Here is a 23,086-nt window from a genome sequence, read left to right on the forward strand (position 1 = left end):
TCAAGTGTAGTAAGTTTCATGAGTCAAGGAGTCTTCTGATGGTAGAGAATTTCCTTGAAGCTCTCACGTAGAATTGTTGACTCTCACAAATGAAGAAAACTTTTCTATTTATAGAGTTCTCAGGTAAACTTAGCTTGGTTGATCAATGAACCTGTCCTTTAGGTCCATTTAATTGGATTTGGGCCTAATTTTGGCGTTTGGGCCAATTTGAGCCTTAATTAGATCTTAGCTCAAATTATAATACCAAATTGGACCAAGATAAATTCATCTAATCCAATGGCCATGATGAAAATAAATGGCATCATTAGGACTTGCCAATTTATGTTTTCAATTTCAATTTAGGACACATGTTAATTTTTAATTAGTCCCCAAATTAAATTATTTGTAATTTCATCATTAATTTGGTAAATGATGCGATAATTTGTGATTAGTCCAAAATTTCTCATTCAAATAAAATGTCAACATCGATGAAAATTTCTAAAACATTATAAAAATAAAATAATTAAATTAATAAATAAATATTTACACTTTTTTAAATGGTTAAAATGTCTATTATTTTATTAATTGACAAAATTTTGTTGCACGTTTCTTGTGTTTCATGGTTTTTTTAAAATTATAATAGAAATGTCGTCTTACCTCTTATGTCAATGTCAAATTCATAGAAATGTAAAAATATTTATAAATCATAAAAGGTTGAATTCTAATTATTAATATTAATTAATTTTGGTATATGTATGCTGTTATAAATTATGCATAACAATTATTAATAAATAGTGTTGATGTAGGAAACTCGCATGCGTTCATCGTCATCGGGAGCCTCTCATGGGATTGTCTGCCACCCTACTTTCCCTACTTTAGTCTCTCTTTTCGAGCTGACTTACATGAAAGTTCCTTGCACTTGTGACGACGACTCTACCACACTCCTATGCCTAAGTTAGTACAAAGAGTGTATAGCCAAACTGAGCACACAAAAGTAAGATTAGGATCTTCTTGGAAGATTACTTACTTTTTCTCTCTTGGGTCTACAAATGAGACTATTTATATTGTTATCCTTCTAACATTCACATGTGGTTACATGTAATTCTGGCATTGTCATGGTAGTTTACGACACTCAAGGCTAGATGGCACCAGACCAAGCACGACTCTATTTTTTCCTAATTTGTACATATTCACTAACTCGACTAATCGACCCAAAATTTGAGGCTCTAACTTTTCTCTTCTGAGACGCATATTTCTCCATGTCGCCTCCTAATTTATCTTGGACATGGGCCCACCCATATACTTTAGGTCTTATATGAGGCAACCCTCAACAAATAGATCATATAATTTACAATATATTATATCCTACATATGTAAATTATAATTTAAGAATGAAGTTTATAATGTAAAATATTATATTTATCAATAATTCTACATTTTACCATTTTAGATTAAAAAACCTTAATACATAAAAAAAAAAAGTTAAAATATCATTTTGGTCCCTATCAATTTCAGTCTCTGAACTTTAAAATGTCTAATTTTAGTCCTGTATTTTCAATAAATTCTAAATTTAGTCTGTCGAAATTAAACTTTTTAGAAATTTGTTAACTAATAATGATATTTTTCATGCAAAGAAATATAATATGTGAATATGTTTTCAAAATTTAGAGTGAAAATGATAATAAATAATAAACAAATTTTGAAAAAAAATCAACAATAAACAAGTGGTAGAGACTAAATTTTAAGATTTTTTTATAGTACATAGATTAAAATGGGACATTTGAGAATACAGAGACTAAAATTGGATATGGAGTAAAATTGAATAAATTTCAAAGTATATGGACAAAAATAATATTTTAACCTAAAGAAGATGCCAAAATTGTTTTCTACCATTTCGGATCCTTGCAAGATGTTGAAGAAAAGCTAAATTATAGAAAATACTCTTAAACTTTGTAGTTTGTGACAAAGTACCTCTAAACTTTCAAAAGTTTAAAAAATACCCTCAATTTTTTTTTTAAAAAAAAAAAGTTAAAAAATACCCTTAAACTTTAAAAAAAAAAAGTTCAAAATATCTTTATCATTAGTTTTGGATGGAAACCGTTATTGTTTTGTGTCATAAATACCCATGAGCTTTCAAAATTTTAAAAGTATCCTTAAACTAAAAAAAAATAAAATAAAAACCAAGAAAATACCATTACTGATAGTATATTAACATAAACCGTTAATACTCTCTCCTTTATTTTGTCCTCTTTTTTCTTCCTTTTTTCTTCTATTTGACATTTTTATCTAAAAAATCCACTTTAGTTAATGTATATAGACTATTGATCTTATGACCGAGTGTTTTAACAAGGTTGTATGTTATTAGTTGAGTAAGTCTTAGTAATCAAATACGGTTTTTTTTTTTTTTTAGATTTGGCTATTTATCATTTTAGTAAGTTTTAAGAGAAGATTTTGACTTTGGAATTTTGTGAGATTTTATATTTAAACTTAAAGTTTTGGTTTATATTTAATTGCTCAAAAAATTAGTGTAAGAATTGGACAAATAGAATAAAAATGAGAGTATATCTTTCTATCTATCTATCTATATATTTATATATATAAGGGAATATCTATATAATTTGTTTTAAACTTAGTTCTTTTCAAACTCAAGAAAGCATTAAACAAATTAATCACTATACTAACGATAAGAGCATTTTTATTGTTTTTTTAACGGTTAAGATTTAGTTTAGGGTTGCTGTAAATTTTAAAATAATTGTTGTTAATTGCAGTTCTAGAAAAATTAGTTGTAAAATGTAGTTAATTAATATTTGGTGAATTTCAACTTTAAACTTGAAAAAGTAAGTTATAGTGTTTGGTAAATAATGTTATATTTTTGTGATTAATATCAATCAAAATATGTACCAAGAAAAATTTTAGAACCATCAATGATAAACACTGATAGACATTGATAGACTTCTATCAGTATCTATCATTGATAGTTCTAAAATTTTGCTATATCTTATAAATATTTTCAACAATTTTACTATTTGAAATAATTTCCCTTTTTTCTTATTATTTATAATGTTATATCATATATATATATATATATATATATTTTCAAGTTTTATATTATTTCTTAAGTATAAGAATATTATTTGTGATATATGAGACAATTATATGCATTATTCAATAAAAGAATTATATGATATTATTTAAAGAAAAAATAGACATCATTGAATTAATTTGGAAATTTAGGACATCAAAATTGGTTTTGTTAAGAATGTATTAATTATATAATAAATTAATTTTAATTTATAAAAAATAAAATTGACAAATTTTCAGAAGTAATTGTTAATTCTACATTTTTTTTAAGCTAGTACGAAATAGATTTTAAAAGTATTGAGAATGAATGTGTGATTAAGAGTGTGTTTGATTATATTTTCAAGTGTTCAATCTAAAAAATGAGTTATTTTAGAAGAAATTAGTGTGTTTGACAACTACTCAAAATAATTTTTGAAGTGTATTTTAATCAATTTTTATCAAATATGTTTAAATAAAAATAAGTTTTTTTTAAAAAAATATATATATATTTTTAAGTCAATCTAAATGAATCTTAAAGAAGCGAGTATAATAAAATTTTCACAATCTATCTTATCAAACACACAATACAATTAAGATTTTTTCATAATCACTTTTAAAACCCCCAAAAGTAATCCAAAACACAACATAAGAGTATTAATGCTATTTTTGAAAATTTAGAGTTATTTTTGCAACGAAGTATTAACGGTTTCTATTTATATACTAAAGTATTTTGAATAATTTAAAATTTAAAGACATTTTTGAAAATTCAGGATTATTTTTGAAATAAAACACTAATGTTGTTTATCAAAAACTAATAAAATGAATATTTTTGCACTCTTTTAAAAAATTCAAAGGTATTTTTGAAATTTTCAAAAATTTCAGGATTTTTTTTTTAAAAAATAATAATTTAGCATAAAGGAAAAAAAGGTCACAGCCAAAGTAAGCACGTACGGTTACTGACACACTTGACACGTGTGATCGTGGCAGTCGCGGAAGCGCTGGCCACTATCGGGTTCATTTGCCAGAATCCCTCGAAACTGAAATCTCTCCTGCAAGCTGCCGGAACTTCCATGATTTCTCCATTAATCTTCGGTTCTTCGTAGGGTTGCTTGTGCCTTTTCTTCTTTCTTTTCCTATCAATGTTTTGTTTTGTGGCGAAAATTTCTTCAATGTCGTTTGTATCAGCAATATATTTCCCTAATCCCTATTGACTGGAGCCTGTTCATGCCATTTGATGATGGAGACGGAGTCTCGCCGGGAGATGGTGACCGCCAGGCGGCCTTGCTTCTATACTTTCTATTCCTCTACTCTCTCTTCAGAACGACTGGTAATTTCTTCGGATTCCGCTTTCTTCTGATTGTGCTTCCTCTCATTGTCTGAGAAATTAGGTTAACTCGAGCATGCATTTGTCAGCTTGCACCATGTGTGGTCAGATTGGACTTAATCCTGAAATATGTTTCTCTTTGCTCAATCAGGAATAAAAAATTATTTAAGAAGTTAGAGATCGATTTCTCTTAGTTTGTCTCTGGTCTCTGGGGAGGTTTATAGTTCAGTACCGCGAGGAAGCAGATATCTCTTTGAGAAGAGAGGTTTAAATCATTCCACGTGACAATGGAGTCGTCTTTACATCATTCCTTTGGTTTTTGGGTTTTTATTTTTGAAAATTAAGCCTACAACACTCATTCCATTTTTTTTTTGCTTTCTTATACCAATGCTTTAAAAAACTAACTCAAGTTTCGAAAACTGAAAAAAAAAAGTTTTTAAATTTTTTTTTTTTTTTTTTAAGAATTTGGCTAAAAATTCAACTCATGATAAAAAAATATTGTAAGAAATTGAAAGAAAATGTGCATAATTTTTAAAAACAAAAAACTAAATGAGGCTTAGTTTTGAGATGGATCTTATGAGGAATAGCTGTTCTATGTCCATGTCCATCCGTTTTGTATTCAGGTCAAAGATGAATATGTAGGGACGTTTATGTTTTGTGGTGATCTATTGCATTGTCTTGTGCTGATTGAATTTCCATATTATTGCAGAAACTTCCTTTGAAATTTGTCAAACACTTGGAAGAAATAATAGGCCGATCAGTTGCGTTAATTGGTCCTAGCGGCCAAACTTGGCTTGTTAACTTGATCCAGGAGAATGATAACTTGTTCTTCTGTGACGGATGGCCAACTTTTGCACGAGATCACACCTTAGAATGTGGTGACTTTTTGGTTTTTAGATACGATAGTGAGTTGCACTTCAATGTGCAAGTTTTTGATCAGAGTGCATGTGAGAAAGAAGGTGCATTTCATTCTCAATGCAGTCAAGATAACACAGGCTATAAAAGGGACAGGGAGGAAGACCATTCATCCCCAGAGACGTGCGAGGAAGCCGTGGCAAAGAAAATGAGGAGCATTTCTGATGTTCATTCAGAATGCATTAAGGAGAACCTAGCAGGTAAGTTGAGTTCTAGTCTTCTGGGCTTTGATTTAAACGTAGAGGAATGCACGTTTCTGTTGACATTGCAGTTCCATAATTAATTTTAAAATTAGGAAGAAAAGATTCATTATTTGAAGAGAATAGGAATACTTTAAAAAAATAATTATTTCTAGTGATTTATCTATAGTTGTGCAGAGTGTCAGCTACTTATCAGCGTGTGATTAGAATCTAATTGGATCATACTTTTTTGTTTCCAGCAATAAGAACTGCTGAGGACCATAAAAGTGTAGCTGGTCAGAATGGGATCGGTAAAGTTGATGACATAACTACGCATGATAAAATTCTGGCCTTACCACTGTCATTTCAGGATGAAAAGAAAGTTTCCCAGTCCTTTAGCTCCAATTTTCCATATTTTGTGAGAATCATGAAAAGCTTTAATGTTTGTGGTTCGTACACATTGGTGAGTCAACCCCCAAAAACCCAAAAAAGAAAGAAAAAAGTAGTAACGAAGAAAAAAAAGTCATTTTCTTTCATGATGATCGTAAAGCAGCTTGCCTTCATTTGAATGTCAGTTGAACTAGCCTGATGTTGTCCTCTCCTGTGATGCAGAATATCCCTTATCAATTTTCAATGGCACATCTTCCTAGCTGCAAATTAAAGTTAGTCCTTCACAATTTGAAAGGGGAATCCTGGACAGTGAATTCTGTTCCTACAACGAGAGTGCATACAAGTCACACTCTCTGTGGAGGATGGATGGCCTTTGTGCGTGGGAATGACATCAACATGGGAGATATATGTGTTTTTGAACTTGTCCGGGATTGTGAATTGCGTGTTCACATCTTCAGGGTTGGAAAGGAAATAACTGAGGATCAGAGTGGAAAAGGAACTTTAAATAGACTAGGTGCTGGCCATGCAGTAATTCCTCGTAAAGCTGTCAAGGGTTTGCCAAAGAAAATGAATGGTAACTCCCATAAAGTTCATTCAAAACGCTCCAAAAGGATCGAAATACCTGATAAAAAGTGTTCGAACTCTCGGCAAGAACCTTTCTGCAATGATGCTAGGAAACATTCTAGTGCCAAAATGGTCTCTACTAAAGTCATGGCTTGTTCTCAGTCAAAAAAACCGTCTAAACGTTTGGGTAAGGTTTCTGCTATATCAGCAAGTAAGGGTTTTAGAAGTATGTAAAAAGGCTCTTATGGTTCCCTTTTTATGTCATGAAGCCAACGATCTGTTGTTTTAAAAATGAAGTTTATTACTTTTCTATTTATCTATGTACTTTGATTGCTGTGTATTAGGGTATCTATTATGTTTCCATAATTTTTTCATAGCTGGTCTGAATAGGTTATAATATGCAAGAATTATGACTTTTGAAATTTTTATGGCTAGTTAATCGGAGAACCAGTGTCAAAGGTGATCTTGTATTACCAGCTAGACTTGGTTTGCGAGCAATGTTGGCACGTGACGAAGAAAGGGCAGCTAAATCGTTTGTTTCTTGTTTTCCAAGTTTTGTCAGAATTATGAAAAAGTTCAACACAAGTGGTTCATATACTCTGGTAAATCATTTATTTTGGATCCAAATACTGTTATGCTGATGCACTTTGTTAAGTTTCAGGTTTTAGATCCAAGTATTGTTTGTCAATATAGTTCTTTTCGGCATGTTCTTTGCTTCAAGTTCATAGGATTGATTGGCATTCTATGTTGCAGAAAATTCCGCATCGGTTTTCTTCAGCACATTTCCCCAACAGCAGAACTGAGATTATACTGCGCAGTTCAAATGGGGGATGTTGGATTGTGAACTCAGTACCAGACTCAATGGGGCGAATGATGCATACTTTTTGCGGTGGTTGGATGTCGTTCGTTCGTGACAATGGTATCCAGATGGGGGATGTCTGCATATTCGAACTTGTCGGCAAGTGTGAATTGTTTGTACATATAACTGGAGTCGGGAAGAAAGGGTTTGACCTCAGCAGTGAAGTCGCAACTTCTAGTGAATTAGCTATTGTACCAATGACAAGCAATCATCCTTCTGTGAATTAGCTATTGTAAGGTTGGTACTCTTGCTCATTTCTTCTCAATGAAAAAATTAATTGCCTGTATTAGAAATTGCTAGATATTCCTTTGCTATTATTATATAAGGTCATCAGTCATCTTTTCCCCCCAATTGGGGCCTGAGGACTCTCAATCATAACCCGACTCGGACCGAGCTTTGTAAACTCTAACCCTTTGCAAGGAATGGCAGGTTCAATCAGATTTGCCCCACTCGTACGTACTTTGCTTTATTTTCTGCCCCTTGTGCTATTTTCTTAAATGGAACTAGTGAATATGTTCGTTCTTAATCTGCTGTGCTAATTTTTTGTTCTAATCATCTAATGTAATTACTGATAAAAAGAATTGCTTCTTTACATATTAAGTTTCTCGTAGAAAAATTTGTAGAAGAAAAGAAAATTGCGATGATGCAAGAGACTAAAAATCCAAAGAATTGTAAAATTGATGAGAATTTAAGAAAGCTGGATGATTTTTCATTTCATTTAATATACATCTGAAAATGTAAAGTTTCCAAATACATTTGTATTTAGCTACATGACTATTTTTACATTATTGTTTTATTCAATGAACCTTCTTAGAAAGAGTTTATATTTACATTGCCAATATGAATCTAACTCAAATTGTTAAGATATATCATTAACGATTTGGTTTTTAAGTTTTTGTTTTTAAAAAATTAAGTCTATAGACATGACTTCCACTTTCAAATTTATTCCTTTGTTATTTACTTTTTACTAATGGTTTAAAAAATCAATCCAAATGTTGAACACTAAAAAAATATAGTTTTTAAAATTTTATTTTTGTTTTTAGAATTTGACTAAAAAGTTAACTATTGTAATTAAGAAATATGCAAATCATGGTAAGAGTTAGAGAGGTAATATGCTTAAAAACCAAAACCCAAAAACCAAATAGTTACCATTGATAGGGGAGAATTGAAATCTTTATATATATCATAATTTTAGGGGGAGCATTTATATGTTTATTATTTTTTTTTATGATTCCAAAGGAGGAGAAGTATAAGAAAAATGTGTTATGATTACGTTGAATGTATTATTTAGGGGGAAAATTAGTTAAAGGAAAAAGTTAATTCTTTTGAATGAATTTTAAGCATGATCTTTGTGATGATATGTGTACTTGATATTAAAATTACTTATTGGTCATATGTGTTGCTATGGTTATATGCATTTCAAGTTATTTTTCTTCTATGGTTTGTCATCATAAAAAGGGGGAGATTGTTAGATTTTTGGCCCCTAATCCCGGAAAATTTCACAAAATGACCCAAAACCCAAAAATTTTCTACCAATGACCTATTTCTAAAAACTTTTCTACCACTGACATTTTCCCAATGTGAAATATCAAAATTACCCCTAATTTTTAAAAAGCCTTCAGACCGCCACATTTTTCTTCTTCCTTCTACGATTTCCTCGGCTCTTCATTCAATGTGCATTTAATACACCACCAACATTCCACCAAAACATTTATTCCCAACTAATATTCTGAAGAGAATGGAACTTCTTTCTAATTATTCACTTTCTGTCGTCGAATGTCTCTCTCATCTCGTAGCTTTCTCTCAGATTTCCTCAGCCCTTCGGATTCTTTGGTAGCTTTCATCGTCGGATTCTATGGTAGCTTTCATCGTCGGATTCTATCCACATTTCTTCTTCCTTCAATGGTTTCTTCAACCCTTCATTCAATGTACGATTTCTTCTCTCAAATCGCTTTCATAATAAGTGTCGTGTAGTAGATTATAAACGATCGTATAGTAATTTATACATGATCGTTTAGTAAATTATAAACGATCGTTGAGTAATATATGCAATGAGTAGTAATTATACACCATCGTTTAGTAAATTAAAACGATTGTTTAGTAAAATATAAATGATCGTTTAGTAATTACTATGCGATCGTTTAGTAAATTACTATGTGATCACTTAGTAATGTATACACATTCGCTTAGTAATTTATACACGATCGCTTAGTAATTTATACACAATTGCTTAGTAATTTATACACGATCGCTTACTTATCAATGATCTGTTTATCTAATTGTAGATCAATGACACTATTTCGTATCTTTGTATGATTTGATGGAGATTGGGATGAGTCCGGAAGAAATTATGTTGGTGGTCATATGAAAGATCTGAAAGTCAGAAATGATATAACAGTCCGTGAATTAGTGAGTATGATGCACCAATGACTGATTATCGATCTGGATATGTTTGATATACACATCAAATGTTGCTACAACCTGTTGGTCCCAGCTCTCCAAATTGACTACTCGACGATGAAGATCTTAGCTTCTTTTTAGAAGGCAGTGAGACATCCTAGATGCCATTATTTATATCAGTTACACCTGCTAACAGTCATGGAGTACAACATTGCAATCCAACTAATCAACCCAATCTAATGCATACCATGTCTTCAATTGATGATCATATTGAGCCATGTAACTTGGGGGATGACTGAAGTGAAGCTTGGTTTGGTCGGAACAGTGAACCTAGATGTACTTCACAATTCAATACTGAACATGGATATGGATAAACTTCTTCAACACCTAACATCCATGTTCCAACCCCACCTGCTCCCGTTCCATCGGTTGTGATGCTTTCGGTTCTTATGCATTCCACCCGAACCATTTGTTGATATACCTGGACCATCAGAGGGTCTATCGTATGACAACCTCGTCACAATACCTCATGACTAGGTTTACAGTTGAGTGTGTGCTTGTTGCTTACGCCGAACCAATGTTCCCAGTCGGACACAGTCAAGAATGGGATGGAGATTGAACTAATTCTACCACCGCAAAAGGTAGTAAGTGTAGGTCGATGTCAAATCGTCAAGATACCTTCAATTGGAGAGGAGCCATGACAAATACACGAGTGTACACGATGTGATCAGACAGGACATTACAAGAAAACGTGCAGACAAACGTTGATAACACCTGGCACTGGCCCATCTAGCTAAACAATATGTAATTTTCGCTTTCGCTTCAAATTTTCTGTACAATCCCAATTATATTCTGTACAACACCAATTATTCTGTACAAATTCACTATACAATATGTAATTTTAGCACCAATTATATTCTGTACAACACCAATTGTATTGTACAATATGTAATTTTAGCAAAAATTTATCTAAACGATCGCTTAGTTATTTATTTGCTTAGTTAAATGTACAACACCAATTGTATTCTACAAATTTAGCACAAATTTATCTAAACAAAAACTAAACGATCGCTTAGTATTATCTAAACGACTACTTAACAAAACCTAAATGATCGTTTAGTATTATCTAAACGATCGCATAACAAAACCTAAGCGACCGCTTAGTATTAGCCAAACGATCACTTTATACATTAGTACACGATCGCATAATGGATACTTAAACGATCGCATAACAGTTAGCTAAACGATCGCTTATTATTAACTAAACGATCGCTTAGTATTATCTAAATGATCGCATAACAAAACCTAAGCGATCGCTTAGTATTAGCCAAACGATCGTTTTATAAATTAGTACACGATCGCGTAATGGATATCTAAACAATCATGTAACAGTTAGCTAAACGATCGCTTAGTATAAACTAAACGACCGCTTAGTACAAACTAAACGACCGCTTAGTACAAACTAAACGATCGCTTAGTACAAACTAAACGATCGCTTAGTATTAGCCAAACGATTGCATAATGGATATCTGAACGATCGCGGAACAGTTAGCTAGACGATCGCTTAGTATTCTATAAACGACCGTTTAATAAAAACTATAGTGGATAGCTAGATGATCGCTTAGTATTCTCTACACGATCGCTTAATAAAAACTATAGTGGATAGTAAACGATCGCTTAGTACTCTCTCCAATCGCTTAGTAATATCTATCCGATCACTTAGTAATATCTAAATGCTCACTTAAAGTATTCATAGAGACGCATTCATCGTGCAGTCTGAAGGCTTAAAAATTGGGGGTAATTTTGAAATTTCACATGGAGAAAAAGGTCAACGGTAGAAAAGTTTTTAGAAAGAGGTCATTGGTAGAAAAGTTTTTGGGTTTCGGGTCATTTCGTGAATTTTTTTCCTAATCCCAAATTAATTAATTTTAATTAGTTAATGTTTTGATGATAACAAACCTGCTTTTATTAATAACAATTTAAGTATTTTGAAATGCCTATTGCGTAGAGCTCAAAATAATAATTCCAACACAATTTGAGTCGCTCAAATCAGAGCTCAAACGAAGAAGATATGACCGAAACAAGTTTACCAGACCAGTGAAACATAGTGGGCTTTTGATTTTTGGATTGATTTTAGAAAGAAAATGAATTAAAAAAAAATAAAATGAATTTAATTATTTTATGTTTGTGTCAAACGGCTAGTTTTTGACACATGGTATGTTCTTTATTTTTGGATTGATTTTAAAAAGAAAATGAATTTCAAAAGAAAAATAATTTATTATATTTTGTTTGTGTCTAACAACTAGTTTAGTTTAAAATCTCCACCATTATTTCTCCTTTCCAAAATCCAATGGTCCAAATTAGATGTGGTTTCTAAAAATTTTTCCTCTTTATTTAAACTCATCTTATTCTCCAAATTTCTACAACAACTTTTCACATTTTACAATCCTCAAAATTAGAGAAAAAAAAAACCACTATTGTTATTCTCTATAAGCTTCCAATATCTTTCTTTTCATCTTATTCTTAAGAGAAATTTCTATTGTATTGTGAGGATTAAAGTGTGTGAGCTCAATCTTGTTACCCATTCTTTTTAGAGAGTTGCATTGTGTTAAAGTTTCAAAACATTATAACGGTTGGATCCTCACCCGTGGAAAGGATCAGGTTTGCTCTTGAACCCATAAAAAGAGCAAGGTAGTAGTTTGACTCTCATCCATAAAAAGAGTCAAAAGAATTTTTTTTTAATTGAAGTCCCAAGAGGCGTTTGGAAAAGTGGATGTAAGTTGTGTTTGACCGAACCACTATAAAAATCACGATGTCTTCTTCTCTATCTCTTTCCTAGTTATTCTTGCATTTAGTTTTAATTGCTTGCTTTTGTTGGTTGAGATTGATTGAGTATATCGTTACACAATTTTTATCAATCTTGTTATTAAGCATAAATTAGAGTTTTTTATCAATTTAATTTAAAAATATCTAATTAGATCAAACTAAGTATATTTTAAGAAAAAAATTAATTAAACCCTATTCACCCCTCTAGGGTTTCCATACCGGTCCAACAATTGGTATCAGAGTCAGCTCTCTTATTTGTGATAAAATTTTCCATAAATCATTTTAGATTGATGCACATTGTTTGAGTTTCTCACTCCTACAAATGGGATCAGAGCCTGGGTTGCTCTCTTTAAATTTAATTTTTTTTTTTATAAACTTTATTGTTAAAGCATTATGGCAAACCTAATAGCAAATCTAGACCTCCTTATTTTGATGGTTCCAATTATGCATATTGAAAAGCTAGAATGAAAATTTATTTGCAATCTATTGACTCTAATTTGTGGTTAATTGTTGCTAAAGATCCTTATATACCCATGAAAAAGGTTGATAATGTTGATAAGCCTAAATTAGAAGAGTGATGAAAATGAAATGAAAAAGTGTTCTTTTAATGATAAAACTATTAATTGTTTGTATTGTGTTTTGAGCAAAGATGAATTTAATAGAATATCCATGTGTTGTTTCGCTCGAGAAATTTGGAATACTCTTGAAATTACTCATGAAGGAACAAATTAAGTTAAAGAGTCTAAAATTAGCATGCTTGTTCATAATTATGAAATATTTAAGATAGATGCTAATGAGTCTATAACGAATATGTTTACTAGATTTACTGATATTATCAATGCTTTGAAAGGACTTGGTAAATTCTATACGACATTGAAAAATGTTAGGAAAATTCTTAGGTCTCTACCTAAGACTTGGGAAGCAAAGGTGATGGTAATCTAAGAAGCAAAAGGCAGTCTTTATGGATTCTTCTTGAGTCTTTAATAGATTCTTTCCACGTCATGTAATTAAAACTAGTCAAACTTGAAAAGGAAACTAATGAAAAATCACTATTTGACATTTTTGCTGAAAAACAAACATATCGATCTACATTAGATTTTAGCATAACTCTATAAAAAAAAAATCCAATCAGTTTTAACAAAACCTAAATGAACCCTATTTAACATCTAATTTGCAATGACGCTTCCGTGATTTAGGACAAAATTCACCGAAGGGTAGTTAATTTCTCCCTTCACTGAAATGAGACACTCTCAACTAATCATTACACCAGAATAACTCTTATTCCTATAATGATTAGTCATCATTTATTTGGTCAAGAAATCATTAACTTACTTAATAATTTTCCATAAGCGTGGCCTTTCATTTTAGATCCAAGAGTTTCATCCCAATGAGCTAACCGAAGAAAAAAATCGATTGGGGAAAAAAACTAAAGTGACCCTATCCATTTTTGGAGTTCGCCTTGATATTGACCAACTGCACAAATCATCCGAAGGGGGATTCTCTTAGAACGCCTCGAGGCTGTGCAAGAAGCTCTCCCAGTGCAAACCAATGAAAGAGACCGTAAGACATGTTGACACACATCCTTCTCCCACTTACTATAAACACTCTTTTCATTCACTTTGATATTGACACATGCAAATACCATCCGAAGGGGGACGCTCCCAAGGCGCCTCAAGGCCAAACATGAATCTCACGGTATGAATATTAAGGGAGAAACGTGAGTGAAAAAATGACATATCATATATATCTTTTCCTCCCACGGAGTATTTTAACAACCTAGGGTTTAATTTTACTTAGGAAAAATACGGTTAATTATTTTTACTAAGTGATTGTTTAAGTTTGCCCAAAAATAACATGTACTAAGAAAGTTAAACAATTTTGACTAACCTTCATTAAACACTTTAACAAATATTAATCAACAATTGCATGCTTGTAGCAAATCTATCTAATTCACCTTTCCAGGTAGGTTCCTAGGTAGGGACGTTTCGTTTGCTTAAATACCCCAGCTTAGGCAAAACCCGCCTTAGACAAAAGGTCCCTTATATATATATTTGCTACAAATTTAATCTTTTATTGAAATCAATTTAATAGTATTAAATCGATTTAAGAGATTAATCTAAGTTCTAATCTCATTAGAAATTTGTGAACTTAGGTATATCTCAATCATATTTTAAAACTATTTTAAAAATTGATTTTTACCTAAGTTTGCATGCAACTCTTGGTTATTGAATTTAATTTCTAATTTCATTTAATTATAACTCTTATAAAGTAAATGAAACAATTAAAACCAATCGTTGCAAGCTAGACATACACAAGTTATTTATAACAATTATAAATTAACCTAAGGTAGTGTTATGCTTCATGCAATGTTCATTCATTACTAATATATAACTTTTATATACCTAAGTAATGAACTAAACCATAGCATACATTCCATACAACCATTCAACCTTATATTATAACATTTATAATATAAATGATGCAGGGATATGCTATAATGCATACATACATATAGTATAATTCTTATATTATATGATGCATGAGCATGCTTTATGTAATTTAAGTCATGAACACTAATATATTATGACACTTATAATATAAAATGATGCATGAGAATAAATGTATAACCTATGGTGGGTTTTAAAACTATATGACATACATTATGACATATAATATAAACATACATCACATGTATATTTAACTAAAGTTGATGGACCGGGATAGAAATTCACTAAAATAAATAAATAAATGGCTAACTATTACAAAAGGAGTCCATCGGTTCGAAACAAATGAACTAGGTCTTGAACTGCTCCACAAAGAACCATTGCAGCTGATCGTGTAACAAACTCCTGATCGTCAAGCAACGAGGCATCGAGTATAGACGATCATTTATATGCGATCGTGTAACTTAAGACTATGTGATGAGCATGAAAGTCTACATGATCGTATAACGTGCGCCGAGTATTGTATACTATGCGATCGTGTAGCTAATAACTATGCGATGAGCATGATATTCTACACGATTGTTTAGCACGCATCAAGTATCTCATACTATGCGATCGTGTAGCTAATGACTATGTGATGAGCATGATAGTCTACACAATCGTCGAGTATCATATACTGCGCGATCGTCTACCCATCGAGCGCCTTTGCGATCATACAACCAACGCAACAGATCATGTAGCAAACTCTAACAACGATCATGTAGCATTAGCTATGCGATCGTTTAGCAAATGCTACACAATCGTGTAGTAAACTCCACATGATTGCATATCAAAATCTAAATGATCGTCTAGCTCCAGCTACACGATGCGACAACCTTCATTTCGTCTTCTCCATTGAAACGTACTGCAGCTCTTCTTCTGAAACCTCATGAGCAACTCAAAACTAAATGAATATAGACTCGATTACAATTTATTGCCCAAAAATGTAGGGGCCTTCACAAATTAACTTTATAAAATAAACAGAAAGCCATAAAACAGAGACCTCTATCCTATAAACATCCATCAACTAACATCCGCAAAGATTTATCACATAAACTCAATGCAGAAATTAAAACCCACTAGAACTGTAAATAACTTCAATACAAAAATCGAATTTGGAATCGGAACTAAAATCTGGCTCTGATACCAATTGAAGAAAATCTCAACATGAGGAAATTCTTGAGCAGAAGCAAATCGTCCAAATTCTATTAATTATTGAATACAAAAATTTACAGCAAACATACAATAGATATGCATTTAACAATAAATTACAACATGCTTTAGAAAAAGAAATAAGTTCAAGAGATATCACCTTTGAAGAACCTTTCTTCACGAATCCCACGAACAATTACGAATGGAACACCTTCCTCTTGGATCTTCTTCTTCTTGCACGGACACTACCAATCGAGAACCATCTGTATTCTCTTTTGGGATTAAAGGATTCAAGCAGGAGTTGTAGGCTTTGCTTGAATCCTTTGTAAAGGGAAGGAAAAGAAAAGGATTAGAGATGAGAGTTTTTCTCAGAGAACTTTTATCTATATGAATTCTTGGAACAAGATGAATCTCATCCACCCACTTTTATCACTTGTTAGTTTTCTTTGAGAATGTGAGGAGAGAGTTATAACTCCTTCCCTTTTATTAATTTCAGATAAGTTAATAACAAATATATAATAACTACTTTATTATATATACACTATATGTTATATCAATATAACATATAGCCTATACTTGTATATTGCATCAAATACAACATAAACTATAGTTTTTATTCTCTCTTAACTATAAGTGACATTTAATATAGATTACATTTATATTAAATTCATTTATATGATTCTCATCCATATAAATAATATTTGGATCATAGCCAAATATTTTATTCCTCTCAATATAAACCATATTTATATTTAATTACATGAATCTCATTCATATAATTGATATTTGAAGGAACTCTTATACAAGAGTACCTATGAGTGGAAGTGGATCTTTCTAAAGACATTGTGACAGAATTATCACATTTACATTCAAACAAACAGATATGCATAATACTGTAAATTATCGGCATGCTAAAGATTAAATCAACCAAGAGAACAAGAGAACTTACCAGTTGAAGACTTTCTTTACAGCAAAATCTTGCTCTCTCCACGAATGGATGCTCTCGCTTTCGCTGGAATGACAAGCTTTCGTTCACCAACACCCGGTCGTCTACCACGAACGAACACCACACGAACAGACGAAGAATGGGGACGACACCACCACTTGGAACCCTTAGTATTCTTGGAGTGAGAATCCAAAGAGTGAACTCTGCTCAGATTTGGTAGAAGGGAAGGGGAAAAGAGATCGTATACAACGATCAAGCAAGTGGGAGAAGGCAACGTCTATCGTATAGACAAGATGCTAGATTGTTTAGGTGATGTACACGATCGTTTAGTAAAAGGCTAGCGATCGTCTATATGATCGTTTAGTAAAGCTCAAGCGCTAAGCAATCGTTTAGAAAAAGGTAGGAAATCGTTTAGTAGAAGTGCGTGTGTGTCACGATTGTTTAGTAAACTCAAGCTATCGTATAGGATCTCAATTCACTATGGGATAAGCAGCCAACACCTTTGTGAGCAATTAATTGTGTATTTCAATTTTACTTTGCAAAATGAAAAAATTTTTCATTTTATTCTTCAGTTACGAAAACTGAATGGAACTCCCTACTAATGCACGGCTACGGAGAAAACGGTGGTCAATTATCTCATAATTGCCTAATAAAAAAAAATATAATCATATTATATTCATTAACCTATAGTTTAATATCATATATTAACCATAGTATTTTCTCATTTAGATATAAATCATATTTATATCCATTTTCCTTCAAATAATGTATCTCATACATTCAATCAATCATATCATATATAATTAATCAGTTCAATTATATCATATATAATCGAACTCCCTCTTGTCAATTTGAACATTTCAAACTGACCCAAAAACTGATTCTCAACTTGAATCTAAGCTACAAGGGGACCTTATGGACCTATGGCTCGAAGCTCGAACAATACATGAATAACTGACTAAACTCTTTAGTCACGAGATCCACTATCCGTTAACTGCCAGAAATTCCACTAAAGACTGACAGCTGAACTCTTCTTACCACAGATATATTTCTATATCCATCAGATATAACCAATCAACAGTACGATAACCCTTCATAGATGCTCGTAAGTACAGCTAGACCAATTTACCGTTTTTCCTCTGTAGTTACATCTAACTTCTTAAATACCATTGATCCCTCTAATGAACAATACAACATAGTCCCACTATGTGTGAACACCTCTCGGGCCATGAGAAGGTGTGTGGCGCCACATCGTTCAAGCACCGGGATCAGCCCTTAAGGGAGCTATCTATCTACTTACCCCTACTTCGTGGAAGGAGTGAATTCCATCTTGTGTAGCTGAGTTCCCAGCTCCCAAATCAGAGGAATCCCCAAAGTGGTAGGTTTGAGTCGGCGACCTGGCCACTCACACCCATGCAAATCAAAGGACCGCCATCAATGGCAGGAGTTCCCAACTCAGTCAGGATTGAGGTCATGTTTACCTATGGTCATCCTATTGAAGTGAAGTCTCTGTCATGAACGACGTTATATAACGAGACGTTAACACTTCGTGGTCAGGTCTTATACAAACTCTTTGTATAGGACGCTCCCGCTCGCATATCCCCACACGAATGATCAGGATCAGACTATCTGTAGCAAGTCACAACATTTGTAACTATTCCATAAAGCAAGCCACATCCGTAGCGTTACTAGGATAAGGTTTCCCTCCTATATCCATATACTACAGACCATTTTGATTATCACTTAAGACATGATCCACTTGTATGTCACCACATACATGCTTAAGTTACATAATGACAACCAGACATTTTACTTTATTGGTTTGTGGTAAAGCAAATTAAATATCCAATGTGTAAAGTCAAGTAGTGAAGAAAATATCATATATTATACATCACAAGCGTTCATACAAATTGTTTACAAACTACAGGACACGAGACTTTAGGGCATCATCCCTAACAAGTAAAACTTCGGAATGTTTGATAACCAAAGAGAATTGGGTTGAGTTGGTATTTTTTACCAACCCAAAGTTTGACAACCAACTTTAAATGTTGGTGGGGTTGAGTTGGTTATTTTACCAACTCACCTAAACTCCCCCTCAATTCTCCCTTCCTCCAATGTTTTTAATGGTTCCACCTTTGGTCTCTGTTGGCGATTACCGCTACCACACTCCGGCGACATACACTGATGACCATCTTCGGGTGGCCAACTTCGACGACCAACTCTGAGCTCCAACAACCACCTCCAGCGACACTACGACAACCAATTCCGATAATCACCTTGGCACAAAAAAACTCTGACTTCCACATTCGCATAACCAACTTCGACGAAGAACTTTGGGCTCCACCAACCACCTCCGATGACAACTCTAGCGACTAACTCCAACGACTACCTTCGCACAAGAAATTTCGGCGACATACTCTGCCTACCACATTTGTGTGCCCAACTTCAATGACCACTGATAAAAATAAAATAGTAGGTCTAATTACTCACCATTTTTTCACTCACACTCTCACCCATTTTCCCGTGCGTTTTCATTACTCTCCCAACTCCCTAAATTACTTTGTCATTTTTCTCTCTCTCATGCTCTTTTCATATTTACTCCCCTTCTCTCGTCTTCTTTCTTCTTTCGTCGTCTGGTTCATCTTTCTTATTTTCTCTTTTCTTTCTCTGTCTGGCTCGTATGGATTTTATTTTCCCTTTACTTTCTCAACTCCTCCTTTCTCTTTTTTGATTTTCTTTCTATGAATGTTCTTTTAGATTTAATTATTCTTCTTCTATTTCATTTTTTTCTTAGATCTAAAAAATATTACAACGTCGTCTTATTATTGTTTAACTAGACAAAAGTTCAACGATATGTTTTTAAACAACCTATCCTTTGATGTTTTCAAATATTACATAATTCTAATGAAATAGTGGAATTTAAAATTGTGGAATTTAAAATTATGGCTCAAGTGTTTTATATATATATATTTTAAAGATATTTTGTACAGTGATGCAACATAATAGTAGAAAAAATAGACATCAACATTTCTAAATTCATTTCACCCATTTTAGAAAAAGGTAAATCCATATTCCACAAATTGAAAAAAAAAAAAACTATCTAATAGTTGGTTTTATGATTTAAATTGTAAGATTAACATTTAAGTGTCATCCCTTCTATATAAAACAATGTCAATAGTTTCATTTGATGGTACTAGTTCTTTTTAATTTGTACGGTAATTAATGATTAAGTTGGGTTTTTGAATGAAATAATCACATCTATTTGAATGTTTAAAAAATTGAATTCAAAATTTTGTATTTTGTATATGAGTATTTTGTAGAGAATTTCTTACGTTTTGAGAATAGAAAAAAATTGAAAGTTATTTTGGTTTTATATTAGAAAAGTTAGAAAAATATGTGTATAGTTGAAAAATAAAATCAACAATAGAAAAAAAAAAAAGACAAGATCAATTTCATTTGCAAAAATAGCACCAGATACCTCAACTCACTCAACTCTGCATCTAAACACAGACAATAATTACCAACTCAACTCAACTCTGCACACCAAACACAGACAATATAACTCTCCAGATAATAATTACCAACTCAATTCAACTCAACTCTTTACTTTTATCGCGCGTCAAACGCCCCCTAAGACTCTTCAAAAAATTATCATCACTGTCGTAAGTTGCATGATAATTTCTTCTTGTATGAGACATATCATAAAACTTCTAATATCTCAAACTTCACCAAATCTTTATAGTATTTTTATGAAAATCATGCAAGAAAATTTCAATATAGTATAGAATATGAAATGTCACAAAATCATAGTTTTTTTAAACAAATTAGGTAAAGATGCAAAAGATAATTTCTTTTTCTAATTTTTCCAACAAGCACACTAAGTAATATGAAGGAAAGGAAAGTAGATGAAATGTCACAAGAAAATGATAAAGTCACTTTTTTTCACTTTTTTTTCTTCCAACAAACATAATAACGAATAAAACAAGAAAAATGAGAAGATGAAAGTCACAATAACGATGGAAATAGATGAATTGATTTACAGAAAGAAAGTTGGCATGGAAAGGAAAACAAGATATAATTTGTTTAGAGCCAAAGCTCTTATACCAAATGATAAAAGGAACTACCTCAATCATGTTTGAAAACTCCCCTTATTCTAGGTGAACCCCCACAACAGTAATAAGAATAACCCGACTAACTAATTGGTAAGCAACCTTAAGAAAGCTAAACAAATTTGGTTTGAAAGATTAATCGATGTTCAAGAAGAAAGGAGAATTTGTTCCTAACTTCAAGATTTCGAACTCTCCACAATCTAATTGATTAAACTAGATTGAAAGTTCTAAAAATATGTCTTCTAAACACAAGAATACAAAGAAAACATAAAACATGAGAGAATAAAGTCTAAGAAATTTTATTCAAATTCAAAGTCTTCCTTTCAAATGTGGAGATTACAGACCTATTTAAAATAATTGAAACGGCACCATGAAATGATGCAACATTTCACCCATATTGGCTATATGCATCTCATACCTTTTCAACTACTCTCATAAATGTAAATACATAAAATTAAATAAATACATGTAAGATTAATTATGTTGAATCTAAAATTCTAGATTTAATTATGTGGATGAATCTAAAATTCCAAATTTATTGTGTCTCTTGGTGACTTTGATTCTGGAAGAGTTGCAACTCTTCATATTTGGAAACTTAACTTGGAAGTATTATTTGATTCTGGAAGAGTTGCAACTCTTCATATTTGGAAGTTTAACTTGGAAATAAACCTCCATCCACTATTACAACTAATCAAACCTACATCCACTATGTAAGAAGCCATAAGTTTTATTCAATGTTAAGAAAATGAAAATGTTCACATTTTTCTGTGTACTACAACAAATTTTAAGTAGGAGATTATTAATAGCGACCTAATAGTTACAATTGGTTAGGTACAACTAATTTTATTTCGCTATTTTGAGCTCTAATGAAAAGCTCCACATTCCAACAGCTCCGAAAGAAGGGCTGAAATAGCAAATTCTAATTCTATCTTATTTTCACAATATTTCTATTATATCTTAAAACTCTATTGAATACTATCAAAACAACGATGACATTTTTAAAATACTTTTTTTTTTTAAATGATTTGATATGTTAAATATTATTTCAATGACTTTTTAAACATATTATCTTAAACAAATTAATAGGTTAAAACATTCTCGATACTTGTACTTTAGATGGTTGGGTTTTCTACTCCAAGTGCCAAACTCAAAGAGTAAAACAGTAAAAATATGAAATAAACATAATATCACAATTAGATTATATTTTCCCCAAAAGTTAATAAAATAAAATAAAATAAAATTATAAAAGGTTAAATCATAAGACGCGGGACATGATATAAGATAGCCGTTTGCTAAAATTATCGGGAGCTCCATGGGGCCCCGCCCCGTCGGGATGGAGAATGGAGGAAAAAATTCCCCTTGAACCAAACAGGGACGGGGACCCAGCCCCGACCTTGACCTTGCCCCAATTAGCATTTACATATTTATTTAGTATTGTATAATTATCTAATCTTATTATTATTATTATATAAATATTACATTTAAATTTCAAAATTGATTATTTATCGAGAAAGATAATGAATATGTTTAAATTTAGATTGTATACGTAAATAATTTGATTTATATTTATTTTTTTTTACTAAAAAAAATTAATTAGCTTTTTTAGGCCAAACTTTGAGTAATTTATCTTTAAATTCAAATTATCATTCAAAACAAACCATAATAAACAATTTAGTGATAAAGTTAATTACTTGATTAAAATTTGCTCATATTATTTATTTAAATTAGTTAACTTTTTACAAAAAAAAAAAAAAAAAGGAAAAATTTCCCCGCGGGAAACCCGATCCCCGCGAATTCTCTATGGGGAATCCCCGCCCCAATCCTCGTGGAAATTTCACGGAGATGGGAAATGAAATGGGGAACGGAGACGGAGATGGGAAATGACATCCCCGGTCCCGCT

At 32.0% G+C, this 23,086-nt stretch overlaps 1 protein-coding gene across 3 annotated transcripts; it reads left to right on the top strand.

The window, feature by feature from the left end:
- The first annotated feature begins 3,865 nt into the window (after nucleotides 1-3,865).
- LOC120086766 (B3 domain-containing protein Os01g0723500-like) lies at nucleotides 3,866-10,611 on the top strand. 3 transcript variants are annotated; one of them, XR_005484321.1, is made up of 8 exons: nucleotides 3,866-4,366; nucleotides 5,073-5,478; nucleotides 5,718-5,920; nucleotides 6,070-6,598; nucleotides 6,847-7,013; nucleotides 7,165-7,507; nucleotides 9,078-9,198; nucleotides 9,556-10,611. XR_005484321.1 is itself a non-coding variant. In XM_039043559.1 (7 exons), the coding sequence occupies exons 1-6, from the start codon at nucleotides 4,274-4,276 to the stop codon at nucleotides 7,495-7,497; spliced, it is 1,731 nt and encodes a 576-aa protein (XP_038899487.1). In that variant the 5' UTR covers nucleotides 3,866-4,273; the 3' UTR covers nucleotides 7,498-7,507; nucleotides 9,556-10,609. The 3 variants fall into 3 exon arrangements, 2 of the variants coding, with proteins under 2 accessions (XP_038899487.1, XP_038899486.1); XM_039043559.1 differs by lacking the exon at nucleotides 9,078-9,198 and having other exon boundaries at nucleotides 9,556-10,609; XM_039043558.1 differs by lacking the exons at nucleotides 9,078-9,198; nucleotides 9,556-10,611 and having other exon boundaries at nucleotides 3,867-4,366; nucleotides 7,165-7,719.
- Nucleotides 10,612-23,086: the final 12,475 nt, after the last annotated feature.

Source organism: Benincasa hispida, chromosome 9 (assembly GCF_009727055.1).
Source record: "Benincasa hispida cultivar B227 chromosome 9, ASM972705v1, whole genome shotgun sequence".
Taxonomy (NCBI): Eukaryota; Viridiplantae; Streptophyta; class Magnoliopsida; order Cucurbitales; family Cucurbitaceae; genus Benincasa; species Benincasa hispida.